The 22,622-nt window shown below is 34.0% G+C and overlaps 1 protein-coding gene across 1 annotated transcript; it reads left to right on the top strand.

The window, feature by feature from the left end:
* Positions 1 to 21,432: 21,432 nt before the first annotated feature.
* Positions 21,433 to 22,447, top strand: SLE1 (Soybean group-1 late embryogenesis abundant protein 1). Its single transcript, NM_001360317.2, has 2 exons — positions 21,433 to 21,658; positions 21,909 to 22,447. Exons 1-2 carry the CDS (start codon positions 21,541 to 21,543, stop codon positions 22,127 to 22,129), a joined length of 339 nt encoding a protein of 112 aa, NP_001347246.1. The 5' UTR covers positions 21,433 to 21,540; the 3' UTR covers positions 22,130 to 22,447.
* The last annotated feature ends 175 nt before the right edge of the window (positions 22,448 to 22,622 follow it).

The following is a 22,622-nucleotide window of genomic DNA, read 5'->3' as shown; positions in this document are numbered from 1 at the left end:
TTGTTGTCGACGGGAGAGCCAACATTCTTGAGTTGATCCGACAAAGACTTGAGATGTTGACAGTAGGCAGAAACATTAGGGAAATCAGTCATGTCAGTGTGGGTGAAGTCATACTCAAGAGTGGCGGCATGAGAATGTTTTTTATCCTGGAATATATCACGCAATCTATTCCAAGCCGCTTGTGCCGTGGAGTCGGGTTCAAGAATGGTAGTAAAAGGTCATTCGAAATAGTGGCATAAATCATATCCCCTGAAGAACCGTAGCATCAAGGGTTGCCATAGTTCGTCTTCCTCCTCTGTTTTAGGCGTTTGGTTCGTGCCTTCTGTCGAAGGAAGAATGTGATCAATTACTCTAGGGATCTTGCGTGAATTTTGAAGAGTTTCGCCCACGTCGCATATTGGACGTTTTCCATCTCAAGGGTGATGAGAATATGGTTCTTGATGTTGGAGACGGTAAGAGCAGGGTGAAAGGAGGATTTTGAGGTTGACATGGAGGCTAACAGGAAGAAGAAGATGATGATGAAAGATGGGCGGAGTAGCGCTAGGGTTGGGAGCAGAAGTCAGAGAAAGGGTGAAGGATCTTTCCCTAGGAAATCTGATACCATGATAGAAGATAATTCCTTGCCTTTCTCCTTTCACAAGATCAATTTATATACACAACATATAAGCGTATGACTAGGCTAGAATTAGGGAACTGACTAGCTATAATTAGGGAACTAACTAGCCATAATCAAGGGACAAAATATACACTTAACTAATATAGCAAATACACTAAATCATAATATATTAACATATATTCAAACAGTCAGCAATATCATTGTTGTGTAGATCTTTATCCATATCCCAAATACATTGTCCACTTGCTCCGTAATTATGATGCAGCGTAATTTGCTAGAAGACACATCACACAACAAAAAAAATGTCCAATTGGTGAATGGTGAATAATAGAAAAGAAGGGTGTGCAAGTGAAGCATGTAAAAGATGTTGGAATGGTAAGTAGAAAATCACCTTGAACAAGGTTATGCTATGGGAGAGACCATATATATATATATATATATTTGTGGTTAATTGGTTATAGATAAGTTATAGTAACACCAACCTTGTTGGAGTGGAATTCTGGGCAGACATGTTTGGTTCTAGCTATGTTTCTTGCTTCTCCTTAGATGAGATAGAGTGCTTTTCCGTTTGAGATAGAATTGTCAATTGGTGTGAAACGGTTTATTGTTTAATATAGAATACAATTGACTCAAAATTCCAAAATATGGAGCCCCCAAGTTCTAAAAGTGCTTCATTTTTATACGTATTGTATTTTATTTTACGTATCAGAGACACACATGCATACGGTCATTACTCAGCTCATTAAGAACCAAACTCTTCTCTGAATTTGGCACACATTATTGGTAAATGTTAAATTTTAATTTGTTTTTCATTTTTCAACTTCACGAAATTCTTCTTGTGTTTCCGGAGGAATTGCTTTAAACTCGCTTGGTTTTATAGTTATTGATAACCTTAAAGTCAAAATTTCTTTTAATAATAAATTTTCAACTTAGTGTTTAATGAAATTGCACTGTATATTTGTATTTAATGATGAATGATTTTGATGAAAAAAATGCTAAATTTTAATTTTAATCTCCCTTCATTTTTTATTCACAAGTTTGACCCTTATTTTTTTTCCCGCAATATAATTTTCAAATTTTAAAAAATATGTCATTTTGATCCAATTCTCAATTTTACATATATTTTTTATTTATAAATTTTATTTTATTAAATTATTTTTAGTTATTAAATGTTAGTTATCACAATATTGACATATAATTAGTCAACCTTAAATGGTCAACGTAAGCAAAAATCGAAGATTATATCAAAATTACACATGTCTAAAATATAGACACTAAAATTGTAAAAAAAAATGGAACCAAAAATAGCAGATCATAAATTAAAAGAATGCAATAAAGCAAAAAAAAATGAAAAAGTCAAACGGTGTAAAATATCACATTTGGCAAAACTTTTTTTTAATATTGTGTATGTTTGGATAGAAACACAGTAGGAAATCCAACAAACTTTTACAGTAACACACACAAAATCCGTTATCATATTTTCTTTTATACATATTCGGTTATCATCATAATATTGAAATTAAACTTAGAAGACTAAAAAACATATTATTTTTCCAAACAAAAATTTAGAAAAGTTGGATTTGATAGGAATGTCAAACTATGAATGACATTTGCATCAGTAAACTGGGAACGTATAAGTATGTGATTAGGATTTCTCATATCTATACTTCAAAAATGATTCTGTTATATTATTTAAATAAAATCAATTCTTTTAAACCCAGTATTAAAATATCATTTCCAAACATAAATCATATTTTAACGTCTTTCTTTAAATAATTTCTTAATATTAATCCTTTCAAAATCATTTTTATCAAAAGTTTAACTAAATATTCCTTTATTTGGCTTAAAATTCAAAAACTTTTTTTCCTGTCTCTATTTTTCAATCCTCTTCAACTTTTAGGACGATTAAGCGTATACATGATATGACCATTAATCAATGATATATCAAAATCAACCTTTTGGCATTCTTAACTCCATTAATCATACAAAGAGCTAGATAAAAGAAAAATCGACTAAGCTTTAAAAAGAAGAGTTTTTTTCATCAAATCAATGACAGATTCTTCCTGAATCAAGAATCTAGAATCCTAAGACCTAACTCAAGCTAAATCAAAGAAAAAACATAACATAACCACAAAACATAACAGAACTGAAAAACTCTAACTATAGTATAGAATCAGAGTTTGGCAATGGTACTTTCTCAAGAGAAGCAACAACCTTAGCACCGTGTGATGTGACCTTTAATCCAATTCTTAATCTTTTTAAGAGCACCATACTCATAAGCAATCAATGTGAATATTCCAACCCAGATGGCCAAAGTTATCCAAGCAACGGTGGTTGAGATGGAGCTCAAAGCCAGAATTGAAACAACACTTCCCAACATAAGCATAGCACATGTTATGATAGGAAGAAGAAGGTTTGTGTTACTGTTATTATGTGTGTGAAGTATTATCCCAAGCGTGGCCAAGAAGAAGTATAGAACAATGGCTAAAACCAAAGACATCATTAGCTTCTGGTGTTTTTCAAATAAAGAATTTCCTGTGTCAGTGTTTTTTGCTGCAACCAGGGCAATCAGCAGTGCTAAGAATTTTTCATGGATCTCTTTCAATTCCTTGAATAAATTGTCCACTTGGTCCCTAAGAACACTCAATAAAGGAAGAAAGATTTAACAAAAAGTTAGACATACCAGAATTATGATGCAGTTTTGCTAGAAATAAATGAAGCTAAATGCAGAATGTAACACAACCAAAAATGTCCAATTGGACAACAATAGAAAGAAGAAATGGGATAAAATAGTTAGCAGGGTGTGCAAGTGAAGCTTGTATAAGATGGTGGAATGGTAAGTTAGTAGAATCACCTTTAAATAAGGTTATAGGAAAGAGCATATAACAACATATTTGTGGTAATAGAGTAGTCATAGACAATGTTATGAGAACCGGACCATGTTCTACACCGGGTTAATATCATAAATGATCCAATAACTGAATCGACTCGGCCTTGTTCAATTTCTGGTCTAACCAGTTGAACCGGCCGAATCGATCCGAGTTTAATAACACTAATTATAGACATAGCTGCACTAAGTACTAACCTCATTGAAGTGAAATGAGTGGAATTCAGGAAAGGCATGTTTGTTTCTGGCTTCCCTGAGACGAGAATAAGTGCTTTTCCGTTTGAGAATTGTTCGTTAGTTTGTGCTCATAAGTCATAATGCATCCAATGTTTAAATAGGGCAAAGAGATGAGACCCCCATAGGATACAATACATTGACTCAGAAAATTCCCAAACATGAGACCACCAAGTATTAACCGCGCTTCGTTTTATACGTTTTTTTATTATTATTATTTTAAGTCCCAAACCAAAGACACACACATACACGTCACCTGTTTTGTGAAATTGGCATGCGTCGTTGCTTAATGTTATTGTTAACTTTGTTTTTCAACTTGGGAAAATTGTTGTCGTGTTTCGGAGGACTCGCTTTTTCTTCTTTTAAGACTAGATTCTATAGATATTCATAACTATTATAAGTGTCAAAATTTATTTTAGTAGTAAAACTTCAACTTAGTGTTTAATGTTGTCACTATATAACTATATTTAGTGATGAATCATTTTGTTAAAAATAAATAAATGAAAAGTTACAAATATACAGTGCAAAATATAATTTTTTTTCGAAACTTTTTTAACAGTGTTGGCTAAGTTTGGATAAAGGACCGCACTGTAGGAAACCTAACAATATCGCAACGATACAACCAGTGGCAAATTTACTTCAGAGGGCTTGTTTTAGAAACATTTTACCAAAGAGGGTTTCTTTTCAAACTTATTACAGACGGGGTCTGTTATGACGTGGATGCCGCCATTGTTGCCGGCGGGAAAGCTTGTACCGCCATTGACAACTGCGGGAACAAGGATCCCGCCATTGGCAACTGCGGGACTCAGCCTAAACCGCCAGTACGAACGGCGGGACAGGCTGAGTAGGAGAGAGAGAGGCTGTACCGCTGATAGTTGTGGCGGGACGAGGAGAGATGGAGCCATGCCGCCATTCCTCCTGGCGGGACATGCCAACGTGGCAGTCCCGCCACTGCCTCCTGCAGAACACCTTGACGGGACGTGACTTTCAGGCTTGCAGTGATGAGAAGATAGGTAGGTGCAGGTTCCGAAAAGCCTATTGCATGAACGTTAAAAAATTTTGAACGTTGAGTAAGTTTTCAGCTATAAAAAAAATTGGTTGAAGTTCATTGTTTACGCTTACATTTCTCTTTAGCTGTGTTCTATTTCTCTTTGTTTCTTCTTCTGTGTGTGAGAGCTTACTGTGCTTGCGTGTGCTCGTGGTTGAAATTTCTTTGGTGCTTGTTGCTGTGCTTCCATTTCAAGTGTGCCCTTACTCTTATTTTCACATAAATTCCTGGTAAGTATTTTTTAAGTAAATATGTTAATATATATTATAAGTTTAAGTTAGTTCTTATTAAGAAATATTCTAAGTTAGTTAGTATGTAAATAGTAGGTTAGTTATTATTATCAAAAGTTCTAAGTTTAAATTAAGAAATATTCTAAGTTAGTTAGTATGTAAATAGTAGGTTAGTTATTATTATGAAAAGTTCTAAGTTTAAATTAGTTAGTATTCGTAGGTATTTTTTTTACGTATTAATAGATATTTGAATGTTAGGTTAGTTAGTATGAAAATATTATTTGGTTAGTTAGAATGAAAATTTTATTTAGTTATTGTATATATTGTTAGATATTATTTGGTTATTGTATATATTTGGTTGAAAATAATATTTGGCTGAAAATTTTATTTGGTTATTGTATATATTTGGCTGAAAATTTTATTTGGTTATTGTATATATTTGGCTGAAAATAAAATTTTGCAGAAATAATATTTGGTTGAAAATTTTATTTAGTTATTGTATATATTTGGTTGAAAATAATATTTGGCTGAAAATTTTATTTGGTTATTGTATATATTTGGCTGAAAATAAAATTTTGCTGAAATAATATTTGGTTGAAAATTTTATTTAGTTATTGTATATATTTGGTTGAAAATAATATTTGGCTGAAATTGAAAATAATATTTGGCTGAAATTATTATTTGGTTACTGAAAATATTATATATTTGTTTAGTTAGTATAAAAATATTACGTGTATATATATATATTTAGTTGTTGTGTATATTATTAAATTTTATATATGTGATATTAGCTTTTGTAGTATTAGGTATATATTTAGACGGATGATACTTTAGCCTAATAAATATATATACATGCATGATATTTAGGATGACACAGGTAATATTAGATTTTTTATTATTAGGCACAAGTTAATATTAACTTTAGGTATATATTTGTAAATTATAGACACACGGAAATTTTTAGTTTTTGTAATATTAAATATTTGACACTTAAATAAATAATTGTAATATCAGACACTTGACACACGTAAATTTATCTTTTTAGTATTATAATTTTGTATTTTAAATAAATGAGCTGATAATTTAATATTATTTGAGTTAATTATTTTTAGTTAGAATGCTATATATATTATTTGTTAGTTTTAATTTGTAGGTTAATATCATTTGTTATAGAAAATTTACGTGATTAAATATATGATACATTGTACATTATTATTATTTTTGTATAATAAATAATTAGTTAGTCTATATTTTATTCAATTATTTATTAATTAATTGTAGAAAAAAAAATAGTAATAAATTAAAGATTGCTTCACATGTATTTTAATTTATGTATAGAATATATTAAAAATTGGCCAGTTTGATTTTTTACAAATTTATTGTTATATATTTAAAGTTTACTAATAAATTAAAGTTTTCTTCACATGTATAATATTTTATTTTGTAGTAGCAATGACATCTTCATCATCATCTTCATCACATATCAACATTAAGTCTGGCCCCATCGATACTGATGTATTATGGATGCAACCTAAGCATGTTTCAGAACATGTTTGGAATGGGGAATAAGAAAGGAAATTACATATCAGACGCGCTGTCCCCACGTATCAAGGGGAAGAACAAATTCCAGAGCAAATTTTTCCTTTTCTTCAACAATCTGGTTTCGGGTGGATTATCAAAATGGGATACTTAAAAATAAATGCCTCACTAATTAGTGCTCTAATAGAAAGATGGAGGCCGGAAACACATACGTTTCACATGAGATGCGGAGAGTGTACTATCACTCTACAAGACGTCTCTGTGTTGTTAGGTATAAGTGTGGATGGTTTACCATTAATCGGTCCAACAAATCTTGATTGGGCTGATTTATGTGAGGAATTATTGGGAGTCAGACCAGAAGAAGGTGAAATTAAAGGTAGTGTGGTTAAATTAAGTTGGCTGGCTCACCATTTTGATCAAATAAATAATGATGATGACGAAGAACAAGTACGAAGGTTTGCCCGTGCATGGATACTGAGATTTATTGGAGGTGTCTTGTTCGTTGACAAAACCAATAACAGAGTTTCGGTAAGGTACCTTCAATTTTTACGTGACTTTGAAGAATGTGGCAGATATGCATGGGGAGCTGCCGTACTTGGTTTTCTATATAGAGAGATGTGCAGTGCCACCGATTATAAAACTAAATCATTCGGAGGTATGTGCATCTTACTACAATTGTGGGCATGGGAACGATGTCCAACCTTGGCTCCAAAGAGGACTCCTTCCCAAATAGAAAATACACCACTAGGGCACAGGTGAGTCATTTTTAACAGCGTCTTTCATTTCAATAGAATAAATGGTTTTAGGGTATATTAAATTTTATTCTTTGTAGGTGGCTGCGACGTGGAAACCCAACATATCGACAATGATGATGTGAAAGTTTTTCGTCGCAAGTTGGATATTATGAAACGTCATGAGGTAAGAAGCATGCTATTGTATTTGTAAAATAAAAAATTATATGTTTATTTTACTACAATGTTCACAACTATGTTGTTATATGCAGTTTGTGTGGGAGCCTTACCCATCAACCGTTATATCATTGTTGCCTCCCGTTTGTTTAGTCGGAAGTCTCGCGTGGTACCGGTGGTGCCACTAATTTGTTTCCAAGTTATTGAGTGGCACCAACCGGACAGAGTTTGAGACAATTGGGATGCAGCAACCAGTTCAGAGTCTCCTTCACAACCCTTAAACATTCATGGCATAACATTAAAGGGAAACATGACGAAAATTGGGGGCAATTATTCGCCCCAATGATTCACAGTGGAATAATCGACATGCATTTAGGGTCGACGCTTATCCCCGACAAGAAGGCCTATTGAGTTTTAACTCGGACTACATGGTCTGGTATAGGCGAAAGACAAAGATGTTTGTTGACCCAGAAAATGCAAAGACGGCTACATTGGTATTTTTTTATTTTTTTTCAATTTTAAGTTGAACTTTATTTAATGATGGCCATTAATTTTCTTACCCTTATAATGCAGGGTGAAGTTGCGGAGCATTACAATACATGGTGTCTCCTCAAGGGAGGAAAACATGCACATTGATGATCTCGTGCCTTATGTGGAAAAAATTACAATTTTATCCGAAGAGCAAGAGAGAGTCACTGAGCCAGTGTCACATGGTCCAGCATCAGAGCGTCAATTTCCCCCACAACAGTTTCACATGCTTCAGTCAAGTATTGAAACTCAGGGGATAGACAGAAGAAGGGACATTGTTGAAGCGGAAGAATATTCCCAACAAATGGCGGAGCGTGGCCATGGAATGTATTACATGCCACAAACATTGCTGAGTATCCGACACAGATGTATCAGTATCCTTTTCAGGGTCATCAACTGATACTTCTGCAACCCAGCAATCGTTCGGTGGTTTTGCGGAAACACAAGCTCATTTTTCATGGCCCACAATGACCCCTTCACAGCAATATCATGGGCCAATTCCAACACCTAATGCCCCGTTAGGAACACAATGAATGTACCGGGACAAATACCTAATACGGGTGACTTATTCGGTGTTGATTTGCGTCACGCATTTTCTGCGGAGGCTGACGAAGAAGAAGCGGGGAGGCATCGGGCAGAAGAAATCCTGATCACCAAGCACGAAGATGGGATCGACCATGTAGCACATCCTCACGGCATCACGGACACCAAAATGAATGATTTGCATGTCTCAGTTGATTAAGGTTTTGTTGTATATTTGTAATTTGACATTTCATGCCGTAATGTATGATATTCAGTTATTAAGGCTTACTTTGGATAGAATTTATGTCGCGTATCAAACTATAATAATCAATGAACCCTAAACCAAATAACAAAGGTAGCCAAAAGGAAAAAACTAATGTTTCTAAGTAACGATGAACTTCAATGTGAACTAAACCCTAACCCATAAAACATAAAAAGTATCCCATAACCCTTGAATATGAAACACTAACCCTAACCTATAAATATAAGCACTTAGCACTAAATTGTTCCGAAATAAACCCTAATCCTAAAATAAAAACCTAACCCTAACCCCTAAAAGTTAGCCCTAAACCCAAAAATGTTCAGCACTAAACCCTAACCCAAAATACAAATAACCTAAACCTCACCATAAAAATAGTCCTAAACCTGAAATTTTCATACCTAAACCTAACCCTAAAATAAAAAACTAAGCCTAACCTATAAAATAAGAACTAAACCCTAACCCCAAAATAAAAACCAAAGCCTAACCCTAAAAAATAAGAACTAAACCCTTACCCTTAAATAAAGTAATTTTATTTCAACTTCTAAATGTAATTTTATTTCATTAGAAGTACACATTCAGAAAAAAGTAATTTTATATCAACTTCTAAATGTAATTTAATTTTTCTAAAAAATAAGAACTAAACCCTAACCCTTAAAATAAAAAACTTAGCCCTAAGCCCTAAATTAAATAAATTAACCCTAACCCTAAAATAAATAACCTTACCCAAACCCCTAAGAATTAGCCCTAACCCTTCAATGTTCAGAAATAAACCCTAACCCCAAAATAAAAAACCTAAACCCTAACCCCTAAGAATTAGCCCTAACCCTTCAATGTTCAGAAATAAACCCTAACCCCAAATAAAAAACCTAACCCTAACCCCTAAGAATTAGCCCTAACCCTTCAATGTTCAGAAATAAACCCTAACCCAAAATAAAAAAACATAACCCTAACCCAAACCCCTAAGAGTTAGCCCTAAGCCTAACCCTAAAAAATAAGAACTAAACCCTTACCCTTAAAATAAAGTAATTTTATTTCAACTTCTAAATGTAATTTTATTTCATTAGAAGTACACATTCAGAAAAAAGTAATTTTATATCAACTTCTAATGTAATTTTATTTTTCTAAAAAATAAGAACTAAACCCTAACCCTTAAATAAAAAAACTTAGCCATAACCCTAAAAAATAAGAACTAAACCCCTTACCCTTAAAATAAAGTAATTTTATTTCAACTTCTAAATGTAATTTTATTTCATTAGAAGTACACATTCAGAAAAAAGTAATTTTATTTCAACTTCTAAATGTAATTTTATTTTTCTAAAAAATAAGAACTAAACCCTAACCCTTAAATAAAAAACTTAGCCCTAAGCCCTAAATTAAATAATTAACCCTAACCCCTAAAATAATAACCTTACCCAAACCCTAAGAATTCGCCCTAACTCTTCAATGGTTCAGAAAAAACCCTAACCCCAAAATAAAAAACCTAACCCTAACCCCTAAGAATTAGCCCTAACCCTTCAATGTTCAGAAATAAACCCTAACCCCAAAATAAAAAACCTAACCCTACCCCTAAGAATTAGCCCTAGCCCTTCAATGTTCAGAAATAAACCCTAACCCTAAAATAAAAAAACATAACCCTAACCCAAACCCCTAAGAGTTAGCCCTAACCCTAACCCTAAAATAAAAAAACTTAGCCCTAACCCCTAAAAAAATAAGAAGTAACACTAACCATTCACATTTAAAAAAATAACCCTAACCCTAACCCTAAAATAAAAAACTTAGCCCTAACCCCTAAAAAACAAGAAGTAACCCTAACCATTACCATTTAAAAAATAACCTTAACCCTAACCCTAAAATAAAAAAAACATACCCCTAGCCCCTAAAAAACAAGAAGTAACCCTAACCATTCACATTTAAAAAATACCCTAACCCTAACCCTAAAATAAAAAACTTAGCCCTAGCCCCTAAGACGTAACCCCTAACCCCTAAAAAATAAGAAGTAACCCTAACCCTAACCCATAGTTCTAAACACTAAAACCTAAGGCTTAGACACTAAACCATAATGACTAAGTCCATAGTTTGTCATTGTAGATAGTTTAAAAAACTAAGGTAGACAAATTACTTAGACACTAACATTTCTAACTAACGATCAACACCAATGTCACTCAACCTCAATTGATCCACTCCATTTATTTCAACTTCTAAATGTAATTTTATTTCATTAGAAGCACACATTCAACAAAAAGTAACTGACGATTCATTGAAGACCAACAAGTAAATACATTGAACAAAACCTAAAGCAATACAAGTCAGTCATGTAACATACATAAATCAATTAAATGAATTACTCCCACGGTCAGATTGCATTGGACATCGGCGCCTATTGTGCCCTTCAGCTCCACATCTACTACATTTTTGTCGGTGGTCAGATGGTTCGACCCAATCCATCTCATTCCTTATCCTTGTTGATTTTGGCCGACCTTTCGCACGAATTGTAGTTGGGTCAGGGATTAGTGTCCATGCCTCATTAGAAGGAGGAATTGCCGCTTCATTCCCAAGAGGCCACCACTGTGCGGAGTATGCTTTTAAGATGTGTTCATTGGTGTAAACAACATCTATATATTGGTAGTAGTTCATGCTCACGTAACCACAAGCTGCAATAATGTGTGAACATGGATAGTGAAGCGCAGAATACCTTCCGCATTGACAATAATGGCCATTCAAGTTAACTGCCCATTTTTGTCCGCCACGTTGCGTTATAGGATGAAGGTCTCCTCTACTTCAAACCTTGTCGAGTGGATATCGTACACGCGAACGATGTGCGAACAAGCTTTTCTTGATTTTTCCTAAGTTCTGTAACAAGCTTAGAACAATAACTTGGCCTTCTCTTAATTGTCTTTGGGCTTGGCGACCACGATCAACAAAGTACTTTCGCACCTACTATATGTTGACTTGACCAACGCTGTTATTGGAATGCTGCGACAATCTTTCAACACCTTATTCACACATTCTGATAGGTTGGTTGTCATGTGACCATATCGTCGTCCAGATGTATCGTAAGCCATGTTCCATTTTTCCTTTGAAATGCGATCAATCCATCTTGCTATGGCTGGACTCAGTTGACGAAATTTTTCTAAGTTTTGATCAAACACATGCTTGCAAGGAGTGTACGCTACATCAAATTTGTTATCATGAAAAGTTGTACGTAGACATCAAAGTCAAATTAAATTAATGTATAAAATAAACCTTACCCAATTTCTTGAACATCTCTTTTTGTTTGCGTTGTTGAATTTGCGATTGAAATTGCTGGCTATGTGTCGGACGCAGTACACATGATAACCGTGGGGAGGTTGCCAACCAAGATTCGTTAGCGACAGCAGACTTTATACTCGCGTGACGATCAGATATTAGACAAATTCCATTCTTATCTGTGACGTGTTCACGCAAGTGGGCCAAAAACCATACCATGCTGTTAGCGTCTCGCCTTCGACCACGGCGAATGCTAGAGGAAAACACCACCATTTCCATCTTGCGATGTGGCCATTAACAAGGTCCACGGTATTTGCCGTATAAATGTGTGCCGTCAACTTGTATGATTGGCTTACAGTACTTAAAAGCCTCTTTGCATTGACCAAATGTCCAAAATACTCGATGAAACTGACGATGTTCGCGACTTACCCTATTACCAACAATAAAATCGTCATGTAGTATTTGAAAGTAAGAGCCAGGAGAATGATTTTGCATGTGTGTTAGCCATGACGAGAGTTTCGCATACGACTCTTCCCCAATCGCCATATTCAATTACAATCGCCTTTTGTTTGGCATCCATGCTTTTCTGTATGAAACTTATAGGAAAATTCACTATTTATCCTTTCTTGAATCAAAGAAATTTTTATTGATGGATCCTCTCTGATCATGCCTGTAATTCAAATAATAAAATAAAATTACAAATTAAAATAACAAATAACACAAAAGTAGGATAATATGAACATAAAAAACGTACCTACTACGCAAGTCGCAATTAAATTTGAATCAACAATATCATGGGCCAATTCCAACACCTAATGCCCCGTTAGGAACACAATGGAATGTACCGGGACAAATACCTAATACGGGTGACTTATTCGGTGTTGATTTGCGTCACGCATTTTCTGCGGAGGCTGACGAAGAAGAAGCGGGGAGGCATCGGGGCAGAAGAAATCCTGATCGCCAAGCACGAAGATGGGATCGACCATGTGCACATCCTCACAGCATCACGGACACCAAAATGAATGATTTGCATGTCTCAGTTGATTAAGGTTTTGTTGTATATTTGTAATTTGACATTCATGCCGTAATGTATGATATTCAGTTTATTAAGGCTTACTTTTGGATAGAATTTATGTCGCGTATCAAACTATAATAATCAATGAACCCTAAACCAAATAACAAACGTAGCCAAAAGGAAAAAACTAATGTTTCTAAGTAACGATGAACTTCAATGTGAACTAAACCCTAACCATAAAACATAAAAAGTATCCCATAACCCTTAATATGAAACACTAACCCTAACCTATAAAATATAAGCACTTAGCACTAAATGTTCCGAAATAAACCCTAATCCTAAAATAAAAACCTAACCCTAACCCCTAAAAAGTTAGCCCTAACCCAAACACCAATGCACTAAACCCTAACCCGAAAAATACAAATAACCTAAACCTCACCCATAAAAAATTAGTCCTAAACCCTGAAATTTTCATATAACTAAACCCTAACCCTTAAAATAAAAAACTTAGCCCTAACCCTAAAAATTAAGAACTAAAGCCTTACCCTTAAAATAAAGTAATTTTATTTCAACTTCTAAATGTAATTTTATTTCATTAGAAGTACACATTCAGAAAAAAGTAATTTTATATCAACTTCTAAATGTAATTTTATTTTTCTAAAAAATAAGAACTAAACCCTAACCCTTAAAATAAAAAACTTAGCCCTAAGCCCTAAATTAAATAAATTAACCCTAACCCCTAAATAAATAACCTTGCCCAAACCCCTAAGAATTAGCCCTAACCTTCAATGTTCAGAAATAAACCCTAACCCCAAAATAAAAAACTAACCCTAACCCCTAAGAATTAGCCCTAACCTTCAATGTTCAGAAATAAACCCTAACCCCAAAATAAAAAACCTAACCCTAACCCTAAGAATTAGCCCTACCCTTCAATGTTCAGAAATAAACCTAACCCTAACCCCTAAAAAAAAAGAAGTAACCCTAACCCTTCAAATTTTAAAAAATAACCCTAACCCTAAAATAAAAATACACTTAGCCCTAACACCTAACAAATAAGAAGTAACCCCTAGCCCCTAAAAAAAAGAAGTAACCCTAACCATTCACATTTAAAAAAATAACCCTACCCTAACCCCTAAAAAACAAAAGTAACCCTAACCTAAAAAAAAAAACTAACCCCTAACCCTAAAAAAAAAAATAACCCTAAAAAACAATACCCTAACACATAAAAAATACCCTAACCCTAACCCTAAAATAAAAAACTTAGCCCTACCCCTAAACATAACCCCTAACCCTAAAAAATAAAAACTAACCCTAACCCTAATAACCCATAGTTCTAAACACTAAACCTAAGGCTTAGACCTAAACACTAAACCAAATACTTAGACACTAAACCATAATGACTAAGTCCATAGTTTGTCATTGTAGATAGTTAAAAAAACTAAGGTAGACAAATACTTAGACACTAACGTTTCTAACTAACGATCAACACCAATGTCACTCAACCTCAATTGATCCACTCCATTTATTTCAACTTCTAAATGTAATTTTATTTCATTAGAAGCACACATTCAACAAAAAGTAACTGACGATTTCATTGAAGACCAACAAGTAAATACATTGAACAAAACCTAAAGCAATACAAGTCAGTCATGTAACATACATAAATCAATTAAATGAATTACTCCCACGGTCAGATTGCATTGGACATCGGCGCCTATTGTGCCCTTCAGCTCCACATCTACTACATTTTTGTCGGTGGTCAGATGGTTCGACCCAATCCATCTCATTCCTTATCCTTGTTGATTTTGGCCGACCTTTCGCACGAATTGTAGTTGGGTCAGGGATTAGTGTCCATGCCTCATCAGAAGGAGGAATTGCCGCTTCATTCCCAAGAGGCCACCACTGTGCGGAGTATGCTTTTAAGATGTGTTCATTGGTGTAAACAACATCTATATATTGGTAGTAGTTCATGCTCACGTAACCACAAGCTGCAATAATGTGTGAACATGGATAGTGAAGCGCAGAATACCTTCCGCATTGACAATAATGGCCATTCAAGTTAACTGCCCATTTTTGTCCGCCACGTTGCGTTATAGGATTGAAGGTCTCCTCTACTTCAAACCTTGTCGAGTGGATATCATACACGCGAACGATGTGCGAACAAGCTTGTTCTTGATTTTTCCTAAGTTCTGTAACAAGCTTAGAACAATAAACTTGGCCTTCTCTTAATTGTCTTTGGGCTTGGCGACCACGATCAACAAAGTACTTTCGGCACCTACTATATGTTGACTTGACCAACGCTGTTATTGGAATGCTGCGACAATCTTTCAACACCTTATTCACACATTCTGATAGGTTGGTTGTCATGTGACCATATCGTCGTCCAGATGTATCGTAAGCCATGCTCCATTTTTCCTTTGAAATGCGATCAATCCATCTTGCTATGGCTGGACTCAGTTGACGAAATTTTTCTAAGTTTTGATCAAACACATGCTTGCAAGGAGTGTACGCTGCATCAAATTTGTTATCATCAAAAGTTGTACGTAGACATCAAACTCAAATTAAATTAATGTATAAAATAAACCTTACCCAATTTCTTGAACATCTCTTTTTGTTTCGCGTTGTTGAATTTGCGATTGAAATTGCTGGCTATGTGTCGGACGCAGTACACATGATAACCGTGGGGAGGTTGCCAACCAAGTGTTCGTTAGCGACAGCAGACTTTATACTCGCGTGACGATCAGATATTAGACAAATTCCATTCTTATCTGTGACGTGTTCACGCAAGTGGGCCAAAAACCATGACCATGTGTTAGCGTCTCGCCTTCGACCACGGCGAATGCTAGAGGAAGAACACCACCATTTCCATCTTGCGATGTGGCCATTAACAGGGTCCCACGGTATTTGCCGTATAAATGTGTGCCGTCAACTTGTATGATTGGCTTACAGTACTTAAAAGCCTCTTTGCATTGACCAAATGTCCAAAATACTCGATGAAACTGACGATGTTCGCGACTTACCCTATTACCAACAATAAAATCGTCATGTAGTATTTGAAAGTAAGAGCCAGGAGAATGATTTTGCATGTGTGTTAGCCATGACGAGAGTTTCGCATACGACTCTTCCCAATCGCCATATTCAATTGCAATCGCCTTTTGTTTGGCCATCCATGCTTTTCTGTATGAAACCTTATAGGAAAATTCACTATTTATCCTTTCTTGAATCAAAGAAATTTTTATTGATGGATCTTCTCTGATCATGCCTGTAATTCAAATAATAAAATAAAATTACAAATTAAAATAACAAATAACACAAAAGTAGGATAATATGAACATAAAAAACGTACCTACTACGCAAGTCGCAATTAAATTTGAATCAAGCTTCTCATGGTCTTGTGTCATAGTCATATTTAGACATGTGTGCGGTCCACCCCATTGTGTCACTTTCCATGCATCAGTTTTTTTGGATAAAATTGCCCTCATATAAAAAGGGCAAGGAGACTCTTCGGTGTTGTTGGGGCAACAAACGATATATTTGTGTGATTTCGTTTCAACAACCTTAAAAGTTTGATGCACCTTCATCACATATTGTTTCAGTGCATTTTTTACCGCATCTTTACTGTCAAAATCCATGCCAACATATAATTCTTGTCTAACATTAAAAGTCGTTGGCATGTCCAGACCACAAATGTCCTCCTCGTCCGGATGACTCCAATTGATATTATTATAATGCATAGCATCATTCCAAAATGGATTTTGAATTTGTGGTACACCTAATAATTTAAAAAAAATCACGTCAACAAACTACTCCTATTTAGTTACCATTAAATACAATTCTCATAAAAAGATAGATGTATTCAACTAATTTTGTATTTCACAAACATTTACCTTCGGTTGGGTGAACAATTGAAACTGGTTCAACGATGTCAGTGACTTCATCGTCTGTATCAGATATTCCATCATCACTATCATCTTCATCGAAAGACTCTTCAACGTATGAGTTAGATGCAAGGTAATCATCATCATCATCATCTTCATCATCATGTAAATTGCTTATATTTCTTGGCAGTTCCGATCATGATGAGATACATTACGTCCACATGACGTAACAGAATTTGCAGCATGAAACATCGAACCACCAGCAACATCCTTTTCTACGTACAATTCTAGAACTGACATTTGTTGTTGTTGTTGAAAACTTTCGATCATAGTTTCAACATCTTCGTCATCACAAATTTGCAACGCAACATATTTTCCTGAAACTAAAAATCTACAACTTATAGTAGAAATAATTTCATTATTTTCTAACTTTACCTTATCTCCAATTTTTTTTTCAAAGCATTGAAACTAATTCCGCGTTTAATCTGAATGACCTTTTTACTGCCTTCAAATATTACACCATCATTGTCTTCATATACTCTTCCGTTGAAATACAACACTGTAATAATTGAATTCATGATATACCTACATCATCAAAATTAAAAATAATTAATCATAACAATAGTAGTTTTAAAATAAATAATTACTCATACTAATTTTATAATAAAAATTCTAATTAAAAAAATTAATTCACTTAAACTTTACCTTCAAATTTTAGTCTAACAAATAAAATCATTACTTCAATTAAATATTTTCGATGATACAAATATAAAATATTTATTTGCTTCCTCTATTAAACTTAAACTACACATTCATACTTTATTCTAAAAAAATTACTCTAATTAAATAATTTATGAAAATTCCTCAACTTCAAAAAAATTCCAGACAGACACAAAATGGAAGGGTTATAAATGAAAGGATTACACTTAAAAAAATTTCAGACGGAACATGGCAACAGCTAGGCGCCCAATATTTGTATCTTCGAAGTCGTTTTTCAGTACTAATTAACAGAACAACTTACTTAACTCAAATGAATATCGGTAATGAAGATATATCATATATATACATATGAGAAAATTATAGGAAAGTATATGTCTATATATAGCATGGAGGAGCAGACAAATAAGGCGTAATTTCTCCATCTCCACTAATATCTCAATGATTAATTAATTAAATACATGCACGTATATGTAAGGCAAAAAATACTCGATGAACAACTAATTTGAAACTTAGTGAGACAAGAGATAAAAGAAATATATACAATTCAAGTATAATAACTAATATATATATGTGATAAAAACAAAGAGATACAAAATTAGTGAGTGTTAAAGAATTAATTCAACTATATTTTTTAATTTTTGCACTAGTGATTGCTTGGAGAGATAAAATATTCACCTATTATTTTTCAAAAACTGAGAAGTATTAGACCTGATCTAGTGCTAGTTTGGTCTCAATATTTTTCTTATTTACCATAAAGTATAAAATAATCTAAAAATCCAAGTAAACTTCTTTTAAGATTATTAAAAATCAATAAATTACTAATAAATATAGTAACGAAAAATTGTTATTCCCAGCTACTTTTTATGTTAGTAAATTTAAATGACGGGACTTTTAAAATTATGATAATATTTTTCTTATTGTTTTTATAATTAAAATTACAATTTCTTTTTGTTAACTTATACTAAATTTTATTACAAGTGAAACTTTGTACTCACGACAAACCACAAAATACTTAACAAATAGCATGTAATTAGTTTTTGTCTTAAATTAAATTATATGTCAAATAATACTTCAAACGCAAAAACCATTAACAAAAAAAACTTACAAATAATTACTACTAATAATTTTTAAATTTAAAACGTAATTTACAAAATTATTACACTTAAAGTTGACCTTCAAATTTCATTCTAACCATAATATTTGTTAGTTCAAAATAAAAAATTTGTACATGATAAATAAACAAAACGAAAAGATAACTTAATTTACATAAATATAAAACATCCTTACAATAGAATCAGCAAACTTAGCGAAAATCTTTCTGCCTCTTTCACACTATTTGATACTCTCTTCAATGTCGAAACCAAAATCTTTCTTCCTCTCACACACTATTTGATACTCTCTTCAATGACAAAATTTTTCATGCTGAGGGATTGCATGTTTGCTCTATTTATAGAAATTTTTTACCACTGCAAAGTAAATAAATTTGTATGCACGTCAGTTCCTACTTACTTGCCTAGCCCTAATCTAAATGACATCCATGTGATTTCTGATTGCTCTATCTAATACATACAGTGTCCTATCCAATCTAATAGTGCAAGAGGTGTGTGTCCTATCCAATCTAATAGTGTTAAAGCAAGATGATTCCTGATTACCCTATATCCAATCCAATAGTGTTAAAGCAAGAGGTGCGTGCATGTGAACTAGCCTGTATCACAAAAAAAAAAAATGATTCTTGCATGTTAACCCTAGCCTAGCCTGCATAAACTGCATAAAAATGATTCAGCATGCCTAGCCTGCATAAAAATGATTCAGCATGCATGTGAACGCTGGCCCTTGTCCCGTCAAGGTGTTCCGCAGGAGGCAGTGGCGGGACTGCCACGTTGGCATGTCCCGCCAGGAGGAATGGCGGCATGGCTCCATCTCTCCTCGTCCCGCCACAACTATCAGCGGTACAGCCTCTCTCTCTCCTACTCAGCCTGTCCCGCCGTTCGTACTGGCGGTTTAGGCTGAGTGCCGCAGTTGCCAATGGCGGGATCCTTGTTCCCGCAGTTGTCAATGGCGGTACAAGCTTTCCCGCCGGCAACAATGGCGGCATCCACGTCCATAACAAACCCCGTCTGTAATAAGTTTGAAAAGAAACCCTCTTTGGTAAAATGTTTCTAAAACAAGCCCTCTGAAGTAAATTTGCCTACAACCAGTTCTCATAATATTATAATTATTTTTTGAGAAAAAAATTATGCCCTGATACTATAAATAATATATAATCATTAACGTCTTATTTTAACCTGAAAACATGGTTTTCTCAACTTCTCATTACAATCACTTTTAAGCATTAGTATCTATTCCCTAAACTTTTAATAGAAGGCGAAAAGTAATATCTTTGTCAACCATGGTTAATTTTAGACAAAATTATATTTTTGGTCCTCCAGTTTATCTCCAGTTTTGGATTTAGTTTCCTATTAATTTAATTCACCAATTGAGTCTTCCTATTTTGTAAAATCGTGCAATGTTGATCTCTCAGACCACAATTAGACATTGATCGTTAGCAAGTGACATTGACGGTCACGTGTCATGTTTTTATTAGATGATGACTGTCACGTGTCATGTTCTGATTGGATGTCAACCTCATGAAAGATGAAATGCATTGTTGTTTTCATTGACCAATCGAAACATGACATGTGACAGTTATCATCCAATAAGAACGTGACACATGGCAGTTAATATTTTTTTGTAACGGTCAATGTCCAATTGTGGTCTAGGGAGCCAACATTGCACGATTTTTTAAAATATGAGGACCCAATTCGTGAATTAAATTATTGGGAGATCAAATCCGAAATTAAAGATAAACTAAGGGACAACAAATACAATTTTGCCTTAATTTTAACCATAGCATCATTAATATAATAACTGGACAAATTTAGTGTAACAAGTCATATGTGGCATCCTATGGCAATCTTCATTAGTCACACTACTCACTACTCATTGACAGTTTTGTTGAATAGAGAGGAAATCTTTTCTTGTCTTAGAAACGGGCCGCAATCTAGTGAAGACAAGTTGAAGGTGTTGCTAGGTATACAAGACATATTACACCCAACATAGAAAATAAATTTCTCAAAATGCCCTTTATAATAAACATTTATGGATATGGCATTTTATAATTGAAATTTGTGTATGATATACTTAATTTTTTAAATACAAGTGAATTTCAGTTATAAAATGACATACCCATAAATGTTTATTTTATCCAAAATTAGATAGTCTTAATCATCCTTTAAAAAAACAAACTAGGCTTGATCATCAAGAAAATATGACATAGTTTAATAGTTAGATGTATTAAACTCAGATTTTTTTAAAGGAATTAAACTCAGAGTAATTGAGTGAAATAAGTGACCAAGACTTACTCCTATCTATGTAAATCCCTTCCCAAAGAAGAGCAATATTTTAACAATACATTTTAATCATAATATTAATATTATTGAATGTGCGTTCTAGTCACGTATTTGAGCAGCTTGCTGCTATCATCCTAATTTAATTTGCATTCGTGGCGATTAATACAAGTAAACTTCTACCTTTATTCCTAAATCACTTAAATCTATCTGTTGTTTTACAAATTATATTTCGTATAACTCGTATATGTGTGTCATGATATGCCATTTTCACAGTGTCACACCTAAGTGCGTGTCCTCTTTCGCCTAAAGCCACATGTCCATGCATGCCTACACCTACGTTTCCATCAAAATCTAGTCTTATCTTTTACTGCTATCTTTATTACTTTGCATTAGTTTACTACTTTACATGCATACTTTTACACACTATAAAAAGATGAACCTTTCTACCCTCAGGTATGTGTGAACAATCGTGAAGTTTTTTCTTTGAGAAGTAAAAGATCTTAGTGCAAGTAATTAACATGGAATCTCAGCAAGCAAACCGTGAAGAACTTGATGAGAAGGCAAGGCAAGGTGAAACTGTTGTTCCTGGAGGAACTGGTGGGAAGAGTCTTGAGGCTCAAGAACATCTTGCTGAAGGCATGCAATACAACCCCTCTCTCTTCCTCTTTCAAGAACACACATGTTTCTTTTATTATTCTTCTTAAGAATCAAATATAAGTACTAAAAAGTTTATAATAACTCATCTATCTTGCTCAATTAACTGACTTAGACCCTTGCATCAAGAAAACACATGTTAATTGTCAATTTTTTTCATTGAAGTAATGCATTTTTTGTGTTCACTTTTTAAAAAAATGAGTTTTTATGATGTGAATGCATTAATGTGTAGGAAGGAGCCGTGGAGGGCAGACGAGGAAGCAGCAGCTAGGGTCAGAGGGGTATCATGAAATGGGGACCAAAGGAGGGCAGACAAGGAAGGAACAGATGGGGAGAGAAGGGTACCAAGAGATGGGACGCAAAGGAGGACTCAGCACCATGGACAAGTCTGGTGGAGAACGTGCTGAAGAGGAAGGCATAGAAATAGATGAGTCTAAGTTTAAAATTACCTAAAAAACTAAAAAAATTGTGAGGAAGAAGTGTTTTGTTGTAGTTGTTTTAGTGTGTGTGTGTGTGTTTTTTGATGTAGTAGTGAATATAGCTAGGAAACTAGCTAGTTCTATAAAATATATGTTTTAAAGCTTTAGTGCTACTGTTTGTTAGGAATGGTAGGTATTTTAGGTTAAGGAACCTTAGGTAGTCTTTATCTTAGGGGTATGTTTATCATGGTGTTGTAGGAAGTGTTAAACTATCAGTGGAGACTCTTGTACCCCTTATAATGCATGTCCACTTATCTTTAAACATTGAGTTCCATCAAGTTTTTAAGAGTGGCCTTATGACAGTTGTCTTCAGAATATAATATAAGGAGCAAGGAGGATAAATAGAAACTAAAAAGAAATTGAAGCATGTTTTATGTCGCGTATAAATTTTATCAATGTGATAAATGAACGCTGAATGACAAGTATCATGAAAGATAAAAACAATGAGTGGTTCACACAATTGACCC

The sequence above is a fragment of the Glycine max genome, chromosome 18, assembly GCF_000004515.6.
Source record: "Glycine max cultivar Williams 82 chromosome 18, Glycine_max_v4.0, whole genome shotgun sequence".
In the NCBI taxonomy this organism is placed as follows: Eukaryota; Viridiplantae; Streptophyta; class Magnoliopsida; order Fabales; family Fabaceae; genus Glycine; species Glycine max.
This window is presented reverse-complemented; position numbering and strand designations above follow the sequence as displayed.